The sequence below is a fragment of the Plasmopara halstedii genome, assembly GCF_900000015.1.
Source record: "Plasmopara halstedii genome assembly, contig: Scaffold_816, whole genome shotgun sequence".
In the NCBI taxonomy this organism is placed as follows: Eukaryota; Oomycota; class Peronosporomycetes; order Peronosporales; family Peronosporaceae; genus Plasmopara; species Plasmopara halstedii.
Genome location: NW_020187732.1, coordinates 2,240,926 through 2,258,481, shown reverse-complemented (window position 1 = coordinate 2,258,481; position 17,556 = coordinate 2,240,926). Strand labels below are relative to the sequence as shown.

Sequence of the window (17,556 nt, the reverse complement as noted above, 5' to 3'; positions counted from 1 at the left end):
TTCTTCCACTTTGATTACAAATCTTGACTGTGTTTGATTGTAATCATTCAGTTTGATCACATGCCAGTTGCATGAAAGTACAGTAGAAAATGGTGTGTGTACAGAATGCCAGCTTCAATAACATCCTCATTTCTTCATTTCGTCTGCCACACATCTCCTGTGCCATGTATTTCGTCCGATCTATCCTCGTCACCGTTTTGTTCGCACGTACGTGCATTGGCACGCCTGACGAAGTGATTCAACAAGGAAATCCAAATTTGAATGTTCATCCTGTAAATGTGATAGCAAGTTCTGCCTTTCGACTAAAGAGCGGCCTGAGACGATAAAGCTGGCCTGGCTATTGGCTTGGGTTTGTGATCAGCCATGCTGATATTCTGGATTTTGTGAGCCAGATTAATAGTGCTAATTTTATATTTTGAGATACTATTATTTTATACATCCCTAGATTAAGACAAAAAACAACGGTATACAAGCCGAACCGATCCTGATAAAGGCTTGGGTTGATAAAGTGAGTAAATTGTCGCTTTGAGATGCTATTTCAGTCGGTGAGGATTCAAAGCACGATATAAATTTTAGGCACACAACATTTCCTTAGCCTTGTATGTCTTTTTACGATCTTACATATACAAAGGGGTAATAAAGAATGTAAGAATTGCCAAAGGTTCACATAACGGCTTTTTGTGAAGGATCAGCCATTTTTTTTATCCATCCAATCACATACATTATTTACACATAAACTACTCCCTTCACAGCAACAATTCGTAGAATAGAGTGTGACAATCTTGTTAGACGCTCGAATTTCGACCTTAGTCTGGAACGGTTGAGTTCCATGTTGAGATGTGCACTGTCGCTGCACAGTTTATCGTGACGATGAACAAGTGACGGAAGAGCCCACTTCGCTGAAGAGTCAAACAACAAAGCTATTTACAATTAACAATCTTTTTTGACGAAATTCAATGGAATAATCTTCAATCGGTGAAAGTTCGATTGTCGATAGCAGATCATTTTCGACGCGGCGTAATCTGTGTAGAAGCACTCTATATTTATCGCCCAATCAGGCGGATGGCTGACTGAGCATTCAATAAAGAGGTGTGGTGTGGCATTGTTTTCATTGCATGGTCAAGAGTAACGTCGGTACCGGTGGTGCCTTCATTACTCTTCATGTCCTCAGCAGTCTTGACAGGCTGTGAGATCATTCGTTACTGAACATTTGATGGCAGTCAGCTGACTAAACACAGCCAAACCATACACAGATCGAAATCGTTCAATGAGGACAATTGTCCGACACCTATATTCCCTAGCACGTTATGTTTGCATATCTCAAGAAAATGCAGAAATACCAATTAGCGATGAACATCTTCCATACCCGCACACACCGAACACATGTGTTATCAAGACATTTTGAGCTTTGAAAGTAGACCGTATGGTGTTGAGTCGTGAAGTGCTGGGCAGCTGATTGATCGTGCAGGCGGCAGTCAAAACTACCGCCCTCAACTATTCTTTTAGCAGCCACTGATGATAGACCATTGCTCATACCATCTCAATGACTGAGCTATTATCTCGCTCAACCTGCCTTGTTGCCGCGGTGTACCAAGTTGTACGCATAAATTTTGGAACCCCTTGCTGTAAATTCATAACCACTATTGATTTGTATGCATCGAATACGCCTATGGATATGAGCTTTCCCAAGCGACATCAATTAATTCAGACTAAGGACCATTTTACTCTCTATATAAAGCAGTACGCTTTTGCATGGTGCTCCGAATAGTTCGCTGAGGTAACCAGATTGCAAGCTTTGCTTTTTGACTTTATGGAGATAAGGCTAATCAGTTCAATGTGAAGTATTTATGTGAGATAATCAGTCCCGATCACGCGATTAGATGTCGTGGTGAATATCTCGACAGACTATTTCCCGCAGCCACAAACTTCAAATACCTTCGGAAGGTGAAAGCCACGGCCCACTTTCAATGAATTTTAGTTTAGCAACACGGCCAAAAATCTGTGACACAAAGTTGAGTCACTGCACGTCTACCCAGCGCGCCTTTAATGCCAATACTGAAAGCGGCTTAGGGTCGAAACCAGAAATATAGATGCATACTTCATTAGCGCGTTATTCCAGTCCTCGTCATTTTATTGACCAACGCCGCAATCTTGAAAAAAAAGCTCCTCTTATCATTAGTACATTAATGCCAGATTCGATTGTCGGAAATTGCAGTTATCATATTCGAATTCGAAACCAGTCCCAACAGTCGGGCAGCCATGTCGTCACCCGCAGACATCAATTAAACGCAACTGGCCCTGATGACCCTCACTTTTTAATTCATTGTTTGGGCTTGTGCTCGACCTCAGCGCACTCGAAGTACCGACTTATTGTCAACTACCAACGCGGCCTTGACGATTTCGATTCTTGTTGAGGCGCGCGCCGACTTCGCTTCGGGTGCTGCCGCGAGTGGTTATCGGGGTTCTTCGTACAGAAACGCCGACCGTGAGATCTATCGTGGCAGCTGTGGAACTATACACAGTTTGCACTGGTTTGAAATACTTTCTTTTTGTTTCTTACGCTTCTGAATCCTATTGTACTCACGACTTAGTGCCTTTTTGACCTTACAGAAATCTACGTTAACCCGTGCATCAATTTTCTTCAGAGTCGCATCATACCCTAGCAAAAGCTTCCCAGAAAGAAAATCGTACGCCTATCTTCTGTGATCTCACCTCGCACAAAAAAGGCACGTCCAACGGTCGTCAAACTTAAAGATCCTCAGTGACTCAGCAGTCAAGGACGACTAGGTCGAGAACAACATCTTTGCAATGATTGCCACCTCTTTGAGATAAGCGGTCTTCCTCTGGCTTGAATACCACTGCCTTAAGATCAGCGAACTTCCGATCTGTAGTCTGGCCGTCTTGTCTTATGGTTAATGAGCAATTCGTGGCGAGCGCCATACACACGAAATAGTCCTCGTTGGTGAAAGTTTTACTGTTGCTTGTCATGCTCGTAATCTCTAAGAGTTGGTGGGATACAATAAAAGTGAGTACCAAAAATTGTAACGACCGAACACCTGAAACTCATCCTGATACTGCTGCGGCTCTTGTTTGTCCATGTCATTTAGTGGCTCTGTGTGTATCACAACGAGACACGATACAACTTAACCTCGCAACAAACAACATCTTCCATAATTTGCCGTCCATATTCAATGGATGCTTTCGGCAGAGACTTTATCGACTACAAGAACAAAGTTTTTTATGTGAAACAATTGCACTTATTGTAATCCTCAGAATTACAAGTAATCTGCTTTCAAAATTTCCTTTCAGGCCATTCTTGTTATTTCCTAAGCATTATTCTCGCCGCCTTTATTTGCGCGTCAGCAGCCAAAATCACTGGGTGCACCAACGGTGCGTATTTACTCATTTTTTAAGCCGAAACGTCGTCCTCAACGTGGCAGGCTCAGCAACAACAGTCTATTGTTTGTAGATTGTAAACATCCGCTTTAGCTTCGCATTTTGGTTCATACTGCGAGGCAAAGTCTACAGGAGCTACGATTTCACCTCGGGCGCAAGTAAAGTTTTGCGCAAATCGACCCGAAGATCGACGTTTTGGGTTGTCGCGACGATTGTTAGTGTTCCCTCGTAGATCTACAGAATTCACCTCGAGTTTAAGTTCCTGAACCCTTGATCGTCGTTTTTGTTGCAAGTCTCGTCGATCGCAAAAGTATGACCAACACCTGGACTTTCGCTAGTTTTTTTAGGCGCTTGCTTGGCTCCGCGCTATGTCCTCATTCACGTCGACAGTTGCAATATTGAAAAGCAACTTTTCAGGAAAAGTCATTATCATGCCTTTCTGATTAGGACTTAGAGTACTGAAAGAACCAATTTGCGGAAATTTACCATTCTAATTGTTGCGGCTGTCGGCGGCGGAATTTTGATGATGATCACACTGCATTATGTGCTGCAGCTCGGTCAACTTGTTATTGCACAGGCTTGTAACCGTAGCAAAATGCAGGTGTGGACTCGCACAACAACAACTTATTAGTTTACGTACTGGTTTGTGATGCACCAATAGTACAATTCCTTTCTTACATCACCCCCGATAGCCATTTCTCATCAAGCGAATGCATATTGTCCCAGAGAACTTTATGGGTGGCTTTTCCAGCATTCTGGGATTCGACTACACGTTCGCTTAAATATTGGTGATTGCTTCTCGAGCAACGAACCTTGACAAGCATTGTGAGCTTTTGTCATCGTTGACTTTATGTAAGTAATGTGCAAAGAAGTACACTGCCTCTATCTTCGAACGTTGGAAATAATCCTTGCCTTCTTATGTCAGACTTCGGCGAAAGCAATGGCGTGAACTGTATTATTGTAGGAAGAGAGATGAACAATTCCAGTGGACTACGTCTATGAGGATCTGGTCCGCACATGTCAAATACCACCATACCATCCTCTCAATCGCCACTTATTGTTATAAGTTGTACTTTGCTGATTTAATAAGTACTAACCACTGAAGTATCGTCTCAAATTATAATTGTATTCTAAAAAGTTTGTTTCGAGATGGAATACTTATGTCGAATATATTTCATAAGTATTCGCAAAAGTCGTTCATTACTTGACGTTTGCAACTACCGTAACGATCGAGTTTACTGCGCATTTTAACTAATGCGCTTCGTAACCGAGCTTTGCATTACTAGTTTGGATTTCGGTCAACCGTTTGTGGAATTACTTATGCAACTGCAATAGGGTAAAGTAATACAGACTGAAGATTAAGACTCTGTTAAATGGTTACAATTTGACAAAAACAGTTATAATGAAGGTCGAAGTATAGAATAAAAGCGTTGAGAAACAATATTTGACCATTGTGATTCTGTTAACAATTTTCCGTAAGCTTACTCTTTTTTGCACGATCCATTTTCTTCGCAAGGGAAGCCTGCACCGCTTCTCAACACTAATTTTTAGTAGACGAGGCACCAAATTTCGAGTCTCTTGCCGCCGCAGCAACATTAAGCATATGAGAAGCCACAATTGTTCAACAATACTCACTCTTAAACGATGTCTCAAAACTGGTTCTCTCTCTCTCTCATCGTCCTTTCAATGAAAGCGGCATTAGGCAACTTTTTCCGAAATGGACGCAAGCCAGAAGGTAGCCTTAAACAATTGCTCTACTGACGCTGCTGAATCCGCTACAAAGCCTGAAAAGAAGAACGAGAAAACTCGACGCAGTGGGCATGACAAAGTGAACGAAGGAAAAGTCCGAAAGATGCGATTGGTTACAGGAAATTTGAGAATAAATGAAGCGCGCGATGATGCAGCTGGGCTGAGTATTTCCGAACGAAAATGAAATCAGAGAGAGGTTAAATGAATGAGATGAATTCTGCGAACAGAATCTTACTGCTCAATCTTTTCTACGCTTTCTTCTATACTTCTTTCTGCCTTCATAAAAAATGTTTTGTCACCTTGTCACCATTAACTGTAAAAATCACTACCTTAAGACTATATGAAATTACTTCAATTTGTCCACATCGCTTAAAGCGCTCTCATGTCAGCAATGATTCTCACGGAGTCAACTCCTGAAGCTCGTAGGCAATTGCGACGAGTGTTTGCGCCTTGCAGACACATGCGTCATCAGCAATGGATAGACCATCGGGTGAATGTGCAAACGCCACGTTTTGGAAACGATTACAGGTGTTGGAGAACATGTTCGTCATTGGTCGGTCGATCAAAGGGCGGTTGTGGTGATGATTACGACATTTTTTATACCCTACAGTCGGGAAACTATCGTTGACAGGACGGTGATACAAATTGCAGTCGGATCAACTAACGGTATCATTCTAGGGATAACTCCTCTATGCTAAGGGCCTTCGTTTTATCGCTACATTAAAGTTGCGATCACGGACAATTCCAATTTGAAATCCTGTCAGCTGACAGAGATATATGCAGACGTAAGCAGTCTAGATGAAGATTCTAGTGATAGCCTAAGTGGAGAAGTAAACTAGGAGATTTAAATGTAACCAATAGATCGGAAAAGCTGCAAGCAAAAACGCGGCAACTTCAAGGACTTAAAACTTAAAATAGACTCAGTTTAGACCTGAAGTTGTGGTATCTCGACAAAGAGCATGATAACAGACACGCTTGCAAGTAGCTTCGAGAATAATGCCCGCAGTGACCCACACACAAACGAAGGGGCCAAACAAGTGAGAAGTATAGAGAGTGATCAGATTGAAAGTGTCGAAAGTAAAGATCGAAGACCTATGGTCATCCGTGTAGGTGCTCGCGTTGAACGCGAACTGGATGGACTTTGGTTTCCTGGCACAGTGACAGACGCTGAACCCAATAGTGATTGCTACGAAATTGAATATGACGAAGGATTAAATCGCGAGAGTGAGGTGTCAGCTAGCGAATTGCGACTGTTTGACCCAAGTCGAATAGGGGAACCGCTGATGGAAGTGTTGGCAGTGACAGCACAACAGCGAGTAATTTTACAAAAGGATTCGTTGCTGATGCAGACACCCGACTATGACTCTAAAAAGGCACCGACAATTGTTTTGCATCATCAAGGCGAGACTAATGCAGGTAATGCATATGTTGAAACAAATGCATCGTATGATTATGCACTGAGTAAACGCTGTTGATAGCAACGGGGTATATTATTAATGGGCTTGAGAACAATGTCGCAACTGGAAATGGGTTACGCGGCATCCGCTGGCTGCGAGGCAACTCTTTTTGAGCAAAACTAGCTGGACCTAATTTAATCTCTACTCTGTTTACTTTTGTCAGAGACACCGAGTTCTTGACGTAACGCACGCTCATAATTCTCAAGTGCTTCGTCGAGAAGAACTTCCTGGCATCATATAATGCAGGTAATCAATTGTCAGTCCTAAGATTTGTCTTTTAAGCATGAGTGTATGACCTTCTTCTCGAGATCCACAGCTGTGGATATAAGATACTCTATCTCACGCTTGATACGCGCTTGTAGGGCATGCAAAGCCATTTTTCGCTCGTGGTGCTTGAAAACTGCATCTTTCATTCGCCGTTGAAATTCTTTTTCTACTTTTGTGATTCTTTCAGCCTGCTGCGTATTATCCGAGTGGTCACGCCATTTCTGGTGGTAGTTTGCTGACAATGAGGTACTTTTTGCTAGAATGGCGCGAAGCTTTGCTTCAATATTGGTTACTGGGCTACTTACTCGAAGCATCTACGTGGTTGCATCATTACAGGACAGCACAGAGATTTTTTCCGCATTTCACACAGCCCAGAGTCAACTCGAGAATACACAATTTGTGATTAATAAAACTCACCCTTTCATTGTCGCACGTGCTAGAAAGCTCACTCATCTGAGATTCGTCTTCCAGAACAGTGGGATTATCTAAAGTAAAGTCTTTCAATAAGCCACCAAATGCTGTGGATACCGCACGTTCCAGTAGCTCTCGCGTCAGCGTTTGCTGGTCGTTCTCCATTGCACGCCTCTCGTCACATATTTCTCTTGTTTCTGGCTGCACCTGCGGTACCTCAGTTTTCACTGTAGCACGCGAAGGCGCGTCGGTTGCTTGTCTTCCTTGTGCCTTCACCGTCACAACTGAATGTTGAGGCTGAGCTAACTTTGTCGACGAATTCCAACTTTGCTTCGGGCGATTGTGTTTGGTCTCAGACTCTGCAGCCATGCCTCCCTATGTTTGATTGAATGTAACAGTCTAGCGTGCACTGCGCAGATCGCTCTATCACACAATGTGTCTTTCTCCGATTTGAATATGAATTTATTAATCACTTTTATGCTGAGGGTCGCTTCCACACCGCCAACCATCCACTCGTAAATGCATTTAACTGTTGCGTAGCCTGATGCATAGCATCTAAATGCTCACTTAGCTTCTGCAGCGACGTTGTTGCCGCTGTGATAGCCGCTGCGCACTTCTCGTACGAATCAATGCGACGTTGAATCTCTTCCAGATACTCTTCACGACTATGCTCTGTTTCCTCCTGCAGCATATTTAAGTCTCTTTCTGGACCGTTTGGAGTACCAGGTACACCGCCGCCTGTAGACTCCGCCGTCAACGTCCTCAATTCTACAGCTTCGTTTCCTGTTGATGTCATAATTCCCACTTAATTGGGTAGCAAAAAATTTCTAATGTTATACGTATATCAAAGGAAATATGTCATTTAGTCCAGGGTCTGGCGCTCGATGAATAAATGGGTGTTTATTTTAAACACTGAATCTCATCAGTTGGTCTTCTCACTATACTAGTGCCTCGCTCTGCAGAAAATACTCGTTACGCGCTATCTCCTGGCAAAGGTTGTATGATTTCTCCACACCAAACGACTGCTCGGATTTCAATATGGCGTTAGCAACACATTGTAAGCCGGAGAGTGTTCAAGACAATCTTACCGTGACGCCAATCTCGACGAGCAGGAACAAGTAAAGGAAGACGAAGAGTGGAATACCCGGGCTTACTGCATCGCGAACGATTTTGTCGAGCAGGTATAACCTGATGATGGAGTAAGTGACTTCACCTACAGCGATAATATGGCAGGTGAGGCTGAAAATGATACCATGATGAAACTGCGACGGAATCAGCTATTAGTCGTAAATCCCACAACTTTAGAACCATTAAGAGCAGTACGAACATTTCGCACTCGAGCCGGTTCAAGATGAGCAGGGTTAGTGTCCCGAAGAGCCCAGTAGCCGTAGACCATGACACATACTCCAATGATTGAGTCCCACCAGACCTTGTACCAAGTGACAGTGAAGCTAATGAGGTTAATAGCCAGAAGCACTAGTGCTAACTGCTTGCACGCTGGTGCAAACTCGAGCGTGTGCGGTGCAATAGCGGCTTGACTTCCTCGCTTTGTCGCCATCGCTTGTTCAGTACTTGTAAATACTTTGATAATGGATACGATTCCAGGACATTGGACGCACTTCCGACCGCTGGAGGAAGATACGCCCTGTAGACTGATATCTTGAAGAGACACAACGATTTCAACAGGATTCGAGTACCGATTGGCCAGGGATCACTGCGTGATGACAAAGCTTGAATATCACATCAAAAAGGTACTCCAAGTATCGATATAACTACAAGTGGAGCAGATACTCAATTGGATACAGGCCAGGTTTCCTTTGTTGTCTACTTCATTTTCAACCTAAATCAAGATGTCTATTTCGAGTTGCTAATGTGTGCAAGCGCCTTCCTGGCCTGAATTTCTGGCGACAAATATCCACGCTTTTCATAATTGGTGTAGTACGTGAGCTTCTTAGGATTTGGACGCGCTGACTGTGGAAGCGTCTCAAATTTGTGCGGTTTAAGCAGTGCACGTAGAGCCAAACGATTATAGTAGACGGATACGATACTGCCACCATTGGCCTCGACGGCTTCGATTGCTGATTTAGAGGCCTGGGAAACTTCAATGTCCAGTTTCGTCGTAAAATACTGACTTCCGTTACCCAATAGTTTAATGCCATGCTTGACACGAGAGCACGTCACAAGTCCTGAGTCAACGAGACTCTTCATCGTGATTTTTTTGTTTGCGTCAATGCGACCCATATCCACCCAAAGCTGCAGCTTGTCCAGGTTGACAGTCTCCATTGGTGTCGCAAACTTATTATTAAAGCCACGCTTAGGCACGCGCTGATACAGCGGCGTTTGACCACCCTCAAATCCGGGTCCGCGACCAGAGCTACCGCCTGAGCGCGCTTTCTGTCCCTTATGTCCACGACCTGAGGTTTTGCCTTTGCCTGAGCCGATACCGCGACCCAGACGCTTTCCACGTTTGTGCGCCCCATCGTTGTCGCGCAAATTGTTAAGACGCACAGCTTCGAAAGGAGGGCAAGATGCAGCTGAGCTTGCGAAAGCCACGCGTGCACTTTGAATGGCAGGCAGCGCACGTTCTATCGCCTTTAGACTCCACATTATTGAATAAAAGTAATTCGAGACAAAGTATTCAAGCGGAATTAATCGAGCCACGGCACCACGTTTTTTACACACAATCAAAAGGTATCCATGTCATCGAACAACGTCGTGGGTATCACGCTCCTGGATAAGCTACCTGACCTTTCTTACAATGCAAGCGACGACAGCTCCAGCTCGCTGCATACGTACTTCTCTGGGTCTTGGGGCCTTCTGTTCTCTCATCCGGATGACTTTACGCCCATCTGCACCACGGAGTTGGGTGAAGTGGCACGACTGGAAAACGATGGTGAGTTTGCTCGGCGACACGTCAAGTTGTTGGCGCTCTCATGCAATGATGTGGCTAGTCATAAGCGATGGATCATTGATATCGAGAAATTTTCAAACGCCAAGGTTAATTACCCCATTGTAGCGGATACGAGCCGTTGCATTGCGACGCAGCTGGGTATGCTCTCACAAGATGACTTGGACCATGGTGGACTACCGCTTACAGTGCGAACTCTGTTTGTACTGGATCCGCAAGTCCGTGTACGTTTGATGCTTACGTATCCAGCCAGCACAGGTCGTAATTTTGGGGAGATCTTGCGAGTGCTGGACTCGCTGCAGCTCACGGATCGACAAAAAGTGTCAACACCGGCGAACTGGAAGCAAGGCCAGCGTGTATGTATCAATCCTCTAATATCGGCGGAGGAAGCTGCTGTTCGCTATCCAGATCTGCTTGTTGAACAACTGCCTTCCTGTAAAAGTTATTTACGCTTCACGAACAAATATTAGTAGTGTGGCCGTCTCAGCAGCATGAGTGATTTCTTTTGTGCACAGTCATTTGGTAAATGTAGCCTTCAATCTTACAGATTGCGCATTTGTTGTCTGCAGATAAGATGTTCGTTGAATGATTTCATGTATAATGTATAATGAAGTAGCTGCCTAAAATTATTTCCTGCTTTGTCCAGCCAGTAGCATGCTCTCTCATCAAACCCGGTAATACCACGATCGAGAACTTTGCTATACACATTTAATGATAGTCCGTTTAGCTTTATATTTGATTAGTTTGAAAATGTTGTTCGGAGCAGTGGCGATTGCGCTAGCAGACAACTTTTGGCGGCAATAACAACAATACTTGCGCCTTTTATCAATGTCCGAGGGCCAGGAATACGGGATGCGATTTGTTTAAAAAACAGCCTAGTTACATTTTTAATGCATGATGATCGCGACAACCTTTACACATCAAGGGTGCAGCACACCACAGGTCGATCTATACAAGAAGCTAAATCTATACCATGGGTGGACAAGCGAACTGCTGCATTAATGCTTTGATGTGACCAGGATAAGTGTACCTACTGAGTTATCTTCCAATAGATGTTGTTTCTAATTCTGATGTCCAAACTTCACCAGTTGGAACTGCTATCAGTCAATAATCGTGGATCTTTCAGCGACTACTTTGACATAAAAACAAATAAATTTGTTGCTCGAGAGATGCTTCAACTTTAAGCGAGGTGGACTGAGAGACTTGAAAATCGAACCGGGGAATAGGTGCGATTTCCAATATTCTACATACAAATAACATATTGGAAATCGCACCCGGTATCTGCAACAAGTGACAAAACCATTCGTAACATTCCGGTTGCAGCAGAAGAAATTAAATCTCGATCAATTCATACGGAACTTAAAATGAGAGAGAAGATCATTGAACTGGGAAACCACAGCACTCAGCATTAAGATAAATTTTTCGAGTTCATTAAAAGTTTCCAAAGGCTATCTATTGATATATTTAAGAACGACACCCCTTTTTAGGAGTCGTGTAAGCCATGTCAAGCACGTGCTGTATATATATTCATTACACTCTAACCCCTCTCTACCCGGCCCGGGGATTGAACCCTGGACCTTCCGGTTTTGAAGTGAACAGCATACCACTGCACCGCAGGATCGGTTTTCAACAGAACGCTGCCGTTACTACACGTGAACCCGTCGACATTTGCTTCAGGCAAATGCGAGTTCCTGAACGGAGTATGTTTGTCAGTGGTGGGATTTAAACCCACGAGTGCGAATACAGTAGAAATTGAGTCTACCCCCTTAGACCACACGAGCACACTGACTCAAAGGCTATCTATTGATCTGTCGTATTCAATCGTGATAGTAAAACAAAACATATCGCGAAAACGATGAGTCCCTAGCGAGATGGGCTAGCTCCTGGAATCTCGTGCGAGAAAAGGGTTGCAGTCCATTCGTATTAACGACGTAGACAGTAATGCCGATAAGAAACGTCATCATACTTTAGAGACACTGGAAAGACTACTTAGAATATGACCCAAGTTGCTTCTATAACGAGGATGAAACAAGTTATTGTTTTGTTTGTTGCGTCGTAAATCTGTTATCCTGGGAAAAGATTAAGGAATATGACCCAAGCTGCGTCAATAACATAAATAAAACTGGTTATTTTGTTCGCTGTCTTGCTATTCTAAGTGATGCTCACCGAAGATTTGCATACTGCCCTAGGCATGAAAAACTTCAGAGAGGGAGTTACGCTCATTGTACGTTGCAATTCAACGGGGCTGGGCCATTTCTTGTGGTAATGATCGGAAAAGCAATGCACCAGTCTGTATATCTGGGCGACAGTGGTCATTGCTAGCATTTAACAAAAGAAGGCAGGGGTCAACCTTTATCGTGTTTACCCAGTGGTTCAAGTAAGAGCTCAAAACATTTGTTCGCGGCTGAACAGACCAGAATGTTGATTCGATTCTAAAGATGTACCTGGGCATTCTCAACCTTTGAGAAAGGCGGAATAAGGGTTACACTTCTTCCTCCAAATGCAACACAGTGGAAACAGGCAATGAACATGGAAATTCTCGCTGCGGAGAAAAAGCTTAACAGGTTCATGCTGATAAATATAATGTATTCTTTCTTAACATGATCTGACAATCATCCCAAATCCGTTTGTAAAAGATGCTGCCAAATTGAGACAAGGCGTAGTGGGAGAGGGATTTGAAAGACCAGCTCATTTACTGGGCGCGGATAATCACGTTGTCAAAGCATGGAGTGCTATATCAGCGGAGGCATTGAAAAACTGCTCTGCAAAAGCAAAAATAATTCCTGAAATCGTGCAAGAAAACAAACAATTGATGAAAGACGGAGCGAGGACAGCGCAGAAATTATTTAGTCTAGGTGACGGACAACTGCACCATTGAACCTCAATTAACCGGTTTGAAATCCTTCGCATCTCTCAGAACAGCTACGTGAGAGTTTGGACACAAATAAACCTGATTCTATCAACAAGCGGTTATTGAAGTTGGATGACTAAGAGGAACAGAAATGATGAAGTGCTTTCGGGTGCTTAGTGATATTGCCAAATTGCAACGGGGCTGTGGTGCTCTTTGCTTAGAGGAAGCTAAGCTAAGGTCATCGAACTTACGTTCTTTACAAGAACAAGTACGAGTGCAGCGGATCGCAATACGCTGCCTCCAAGAGTCCTTAAGACCTTAACCAAGCTAAAGAGACTATTCGCTCAAAATTACAACTGTTTTGTATTATTTTAGTTGCGGCAAAGCCGCCAATATCCAAAACCCTATTTTTTGTCAATAGAGTAATACCTAAGTAATATAGCAGAACCTAAAAAATATGCATCACTACTGGCAATCCTGCCACGTTCTGGCTTCATTGTACGGTGTAGCCAGATTACACCAACTTGTGTAACCCATACCTATGTACGGTCACATAATCTTGTGTGACCCGCCCTTTCATACAAAGGTACGAGTAATCCCGTCACACACCCCCCCAAATACAATTGTCAATTCACATTTAACGGTCGCCCCAACGAGACTCGCGTGTCTGCCATCACGTTCATAAAAACAACTTTAAACCCTCTCCGCTCTATGAGCACCGTGGCTACGGCACGCAAAACACCCAGTCTAGCTGGTAGCGAGGGCGCCCGCAGGCAAATCCTGTCTCATTTTCTGCACAGGATGCATCTCCGGACAGTACGTCTGCGGCTTTGCGGGAAGCAAATCTCGAGCCCTCGGCAACTGAGCGCGACACAACGCGCCAGCTCCGGGCGACGGATTTCCTCGTCGAGGATAAAGAGGAAGCCGACTACGAGTCGGATACTCCTTTCCCAGCATAAAATGACGAGAATAGGGGCGCGACGGAAGACCAGCACAAAAATCTTGCAGACACCGTGTCCGTTCCCCGACTACGGACTTTCGGTGGAAGTGGTTTTGTTACCAATTGCCTCGACGAGGCACAGGAGCAGCAACTGGAAACTGCCCACAGAGTGGCTCTCATGCGCTCGAATCCACGTAGGGTCCTGGTCTCTCGTGTGAAGTACGGATTCCGCTCGGCGGATCTCACTACTGAAGCAAGAGACGCGATCACTCGATTGTTAGGAATCTACGTAGCTGGGCCCCTGGCCACTACACAAGCTGAGCTTGATCAGCGAAAAGCTCTCCGAGCTCGCCTATAGTACCACAGGAATTACCAATGAATAGGTACCGCGCTCAACTTTGAGCTCAAAGAGGAGGGGCTCCTGTACCCGAAAGCGAACTATTTCTGTGGTGCTCGCCCCTGACAAAACCGCTGCAGATGACGATGTAGCTCTTTGAGCGATTGGTGTAGCGGCAACGGAAACTTTTTTCACTGTCTACCTTACAGCAAAGCCAAAAAGAAGTAAAAGTGCACCTTGAGCGCCATCCTAAATTTGAATTTGCCAGACTCAAGTCGCAACGCCAATTTCCTACGTATTGTCGCCCTGCGACATATATCACGCTCCCGCGATTATGTGGTTTCTCACACGGGTGAGTCTACGACCTCAGCAGCTCAGGGCCAAAGCTTGATCTCAGCTCATGGCCATCCAGCTTCCTGGGTTACCGCCGAGAAGCGCGGGATGCAAAGGGTCACGATCACTTTGATCATAAGCATCAACGACGTCTGGGCAGTCTTGCTAAATGAGCACCTCACACTCCAACGAGCTCTCGGAGTTTGGATATCCCCGCCACTTCATCAGATTAGACACTGTCGGCGACGTCGTCCGCAAGGCATTCCAGGTCGTAGTGGACGTCACCATTATCATCGAGAAGAGTCGGCGGCGGGCGATGACGACTTGGTCGGTCGCCGTCCGGGCACTCGTGATTCTCTTCGATCGTTGGAGGACAAAGTCCGTCGTCATTGGCATTCTGTTTATCGCTGTGCAGAAGACCTTGAGAGCCTGAAGTACTTTATACACCAACTGCCTCACGTTGAGAATTATCGTGCTCTATCGGAGCGGCTCCTAGCCGTCGAGCAGACGAATACATCACTTCGTGCGACGGTGGAGCACATTGCGCCGTTGAAAACGTAATTTTTTTGCTTTTCATGCTAACAGCCAGTTGCTGGTTTAAGGTTTAGGTGGGCGAACGCCTTTGAGCGCCGTCCCGTCGCCAACGCTCCCGCGTTCACTTTCGAGGTATCCGGTATGGCTTGATCAAGCCCACATTTTCTAAACCGGGTGGGTGCGCATCTTTCGGAAGAAACAGCGAATACGCAAGGCCTCGCTTGGCCACAACTTTAATAGAACTAATAACTCGTGGACGGTGCTTTGTCTTAAAGACAGCAGAGACTGCATGTGTCGGAAGGTTTTTAGCATTTGATGAAACCAGGTCTCCGACCTCAAAGTTTTCAAAATTTCTTTTGCTTCTTCCGTCTGCAAATTCTTTCTGCATGTCTTGGCTTTCACTCATCGCATCGCAAACATGTCGAAGGACACTCAGTCTGGTTGACAGAGAGTCGTCGACTTCTTTACTAACAGTGCCGGGGCTGACATCAGCTATCCGTTTGGCTATTCCACCTCCACCAAGCCCTGATCCATGGGATGGCGGTGCCAGCGGGACGCGAGCCCGTTCGCGTAGAACGGCGTGTTGCTGGTAGACGCATGAACTGCGTTGTTCAGGGCAAATTCCACAAGTGGCAGCATGGCGCTCCAGCGCTTCGGCGCAGACGCTACGACGAACATCTTTAACGATGCGATTCACGCGCTTAGTCTGACCATCGGTCTGCAGATGGTCCGCTGTTGACATAGTAAACTTGGCGCTCAGCATCCTGAATATTGTAGACAAAAACTTCCCAGTAAAGCGCGGGTCTCTATCAGAGACAATTGACTCCGGAATTCCATGCTGTCAAAAAACACGATGGACAAAACGCGTCTAGAGTTCAGCGTCGCTGTACCCACACCTTCGATGATGTCTTGCACTGCCGCAAGACGAGCCATCTTGCTCAAACGGTCCACAAAGACCACCGCACCCCTGTTGCCTGCCGAATCCTTCGGCAAGCCAAACATAAAATACATTGTCATGGACTGCTAGCACCCAGAGAGTCCAATAAACTCCGGCTGCACCACCGTATTAGAGGAGGTTTCACCCTTTGACACGTCTCACACGTGGTCAAGTATGTGCTCGTCCATTTATACAGCTTGCGCTATCAAGAGTGGCAACTCACCAAGGTGTACGTCTTCTCACGACCGAGATGGCCACTGAGTGGGGTGTCGTGGGCATCATAGAGGATAGGGTTTTTCAAATTCTGATCGTGAGGAGCCACACTTTGTAGCGTATCCGTCGAATAGGTGCTATAATACAGCAAACCGTTATCCAACAAATATCGGTGTAACCGCGCGCGAAACGCGCCGACAAGCTCTTGTCCGAGTTTCCAAACTCCTTGCTCCCGAGAGCCTGTAGCAGCGCCGCACACATACTGTCACCTGTGTACTCGGTGCGGATCAAGTTCATTATCCGGCCTGCATGACAGCGCATCAGCCAAAGCATTTTTATTTCCCAGCTATACCTCACTTGGAGTTATATTCCACAAAGAATGAGAGACACCTGGCCATCCTCTGTGAGAGGTGAGGCGACTGAGTCGCAGTGCGTAATGATTCATGATCTGTGTAGGCGCAAATGGCTTTGAGCCAAGCAGTAGCCAACTGAACTTGACAAGTGCATACTTCATCGCAAGCAATTCCTTGTCGCGGACTGGGAAGTTCTTCTCTGCAGCCTTGTGCTGGTGAGAATCGAACAGGATCACCCGATCTCGTCCCTCGGCGTCTGCTTGCAGCAGTGCACAGCCGATGGCAATATCCGAAGCGTCTCAGACGACACTAAAAGAACGATCGGGGTCTGGCAACACCAGTATTGGTGCATGAAAGAGGCTATTTTGACCCTGTCAAAAGCCGCCCGATGCTCGGTGTCCCAACATCATTCCGTATCCTTCTTAATTCCACAATGGCCTAGACCTAAGCGGGATACGCTCGAATGCCACACTTCCCGGTGAAGCACCCTAGAATGAGATTTCCTCCATGCCGATGATGCACTTATCTGCATTAGTATACAGAGTATTCGTGCGCATGCACTCGAGCACCGCTCTCAAATAAACGATATGAATCTCTAGATCCGTCCTCCCGTGCCCACACGACTGTGGACGAAGTTGTATCGAAATATGTCTGTGCATACGCCCGGTAGTGCCTGAACAATTGCATCTCAAGACGATTAAATGTAGCTGGTGCATTTGACAGCCCTTGGGGCATCACCAGCCACTCCCGGAGCATGCCGCTCGGAGTGCTCACCGCTGTCAGCTGAATATCACTCGCTCTCATGGGCAATTGGTAATACCCATCGACCAAGTCGAGTGCACTGTACTTCGTACAACCCACCATGTTGTA

General features: G+C 45.4%; 9 protein-coding genes across 9 annotated transcripts; 4 read left to right on the top strand and 5 right to left on the bottom strand.

Annotated features, from left to right (window-relative positions):
* Positions 1 to 805: 805 nt before the first annotated feature.
* On the bottom strand, positions 806 to 1,585 carry PHALS_14780 (uncharacterized protein). The gene has a single exon (XM_036407602.1). The coding sequence runs from the start codon at positions 1,532 to 1,534 to the stop codon at positions 1,298 to 1,300; it is 237 nt and encodes a 78-aa protein (XP_036263290.1). The 5' UTR covers positions 1,535 to 1,585; the 3' UTR covers positions 806 to 1,297.
* Positions 1,586 to 1,728: 143 nt separating this feature from the next.
* Positions 1,729 to 3,978, top strand: PHALS_14781 (uncharacterized protein). The gene has a single exon (XM_036407601.1). The coding sequence runs from the start codon at positions 2,987 to 2,989 to the stop codon at positions 3,467 to 3,469; it is 483 nt and encodes a 160-aa protein (XP_036263289.1). The 5' UTR covers positions 1,729 to 2,986; the 3' UTR covers positions 3,470 to 3,978.
* Positions 3,979 to 5,041: 1,063 nt separating this feature from the next.
* On the top strand, positions 5,042 to 5,385 carry PHALS_14779 (uncharacterized protein). The gene has a single exon (XM_024730222.2). It carries the CDS (start codon positions 5,114 to 5,116, stop codon positions 5,327 to 5,329), a length of 216 nt encoding a protein of 71 aa, XP_024580521.1. The 5' UTR covers positions 5,042 to 5,113; the 3' UTR covers positions 5,330 to 5,385.
* Positions 5,386 to 6,104: 719 nt separating this feature from the next.
* Positions 6,105 to 6,715, top strand: PHALS_14412 (uncharacterized protein; the record flags this gene model as incomplete). Its single annotated transcript, XM_024730221.1, has 3 exons — positions 6,105 to 6,189; positions 6,256 to 6,561; positions 6,624 to 6,715. 3 exons carry the CDS (start codon positions 6,105 to 6,107, stop codon positions 6,713 to 6,715), a joined length of 483 nt encoding a protein of 160 aa, XP_024580520.1.
* Positions 6,716 to 6,736: 21 nt separating this feature from the next.
* PHALS_14411 (uncharacterized protein) lies at positions 6,737 to 7,649 on the bottom strand (the record flags this gene model as incomplete). Its single annotated transcript, XM_024730220.1, has 3 exons — positions 6,737 to 6,829; positions 6,899 to 7,183; positions 7,287 to 7,649. The coding sequence occupies 3 exons, from the start codon at positions 7,647 to 7,649 to the stop codon at positions 6,737 to 6,739; spliced, it is 741 nt and encodes a 246-aa protein (XP_024580519.1).
* Positions 7,650 to 7,755: 106 nt separating this feature from the next.
* On the bottom strand, positions 7,756 to 8,076 carry PHALS_14410 (uncharacterized protein; the record flags this gene model as incomplete). Its single annotated transcript, XM_024730219.1, has 1 exon — positions 7,756 to 8,076. One exon carries the CDS (start codon positions 8,074 to 8,076, stop codon positions 7,756 to 7,758), a length of 321 nt encoding a protein of 106 aa, XP_024580518.1.
* A 142-nt stretch (positions 8,077 to 8,218) lies between these two features.
* Positions 8,219 to 8,838, bottom strand: PHALS_14409 (uncharacterized protein; the record flags this gene model as incomplete). Its single annotated transcript, XM_024730218.1, has 3 exons — positions 8,219 to 8,302; positions 8,369 to 8,542; positions 8,608 to 8,838. 3 exons carry the CDS (start codon positions 8,836 to 8,838, stop codon positions 8,219 to 8,221), a joined length of 489 nt encoding a protein of 162 aa, XP_024580517.1.
* Positions 8,839 to 9,134: 296 nt separating this feature from the next.
* Positions 9,135 to 9,887, bottom strand: PHALS_14408 (ribosomal protein l15; the record flags this gene model as incomplete). The annotated part of the gene is made up of 1 exon (XM_024730217.1): positions 9,135 to 9,887. The coding sequence occupies one exon, from the start codon at positions 9,885 to 9,887 to the stop codon at positions 9,135 to 9,137; it is 753 nt and encodes a 250-aa protein (XP_024580516.1).
* A 90-nt stretch (positions 9,888 to 9,977) lies between these two features.
* Positions 9,978 to 10,658, top strand: PHALS_14407 (thioredoxin-like protein; the record flags this gene model as incomplete). Its single annotated transcript, XM_024730216.1, has 1 exon — positions 9,978 to 10,658. One exon carries the CDS (start codon positions 9,978 to 9,980, stop codon positions 10,656 to 10,658), a length of 681 nt encoding a protein of 226 aa, XP_024580515.1.
* Positions 10,659 to 17,556: the final 6,898 nt, after the last annotated feature.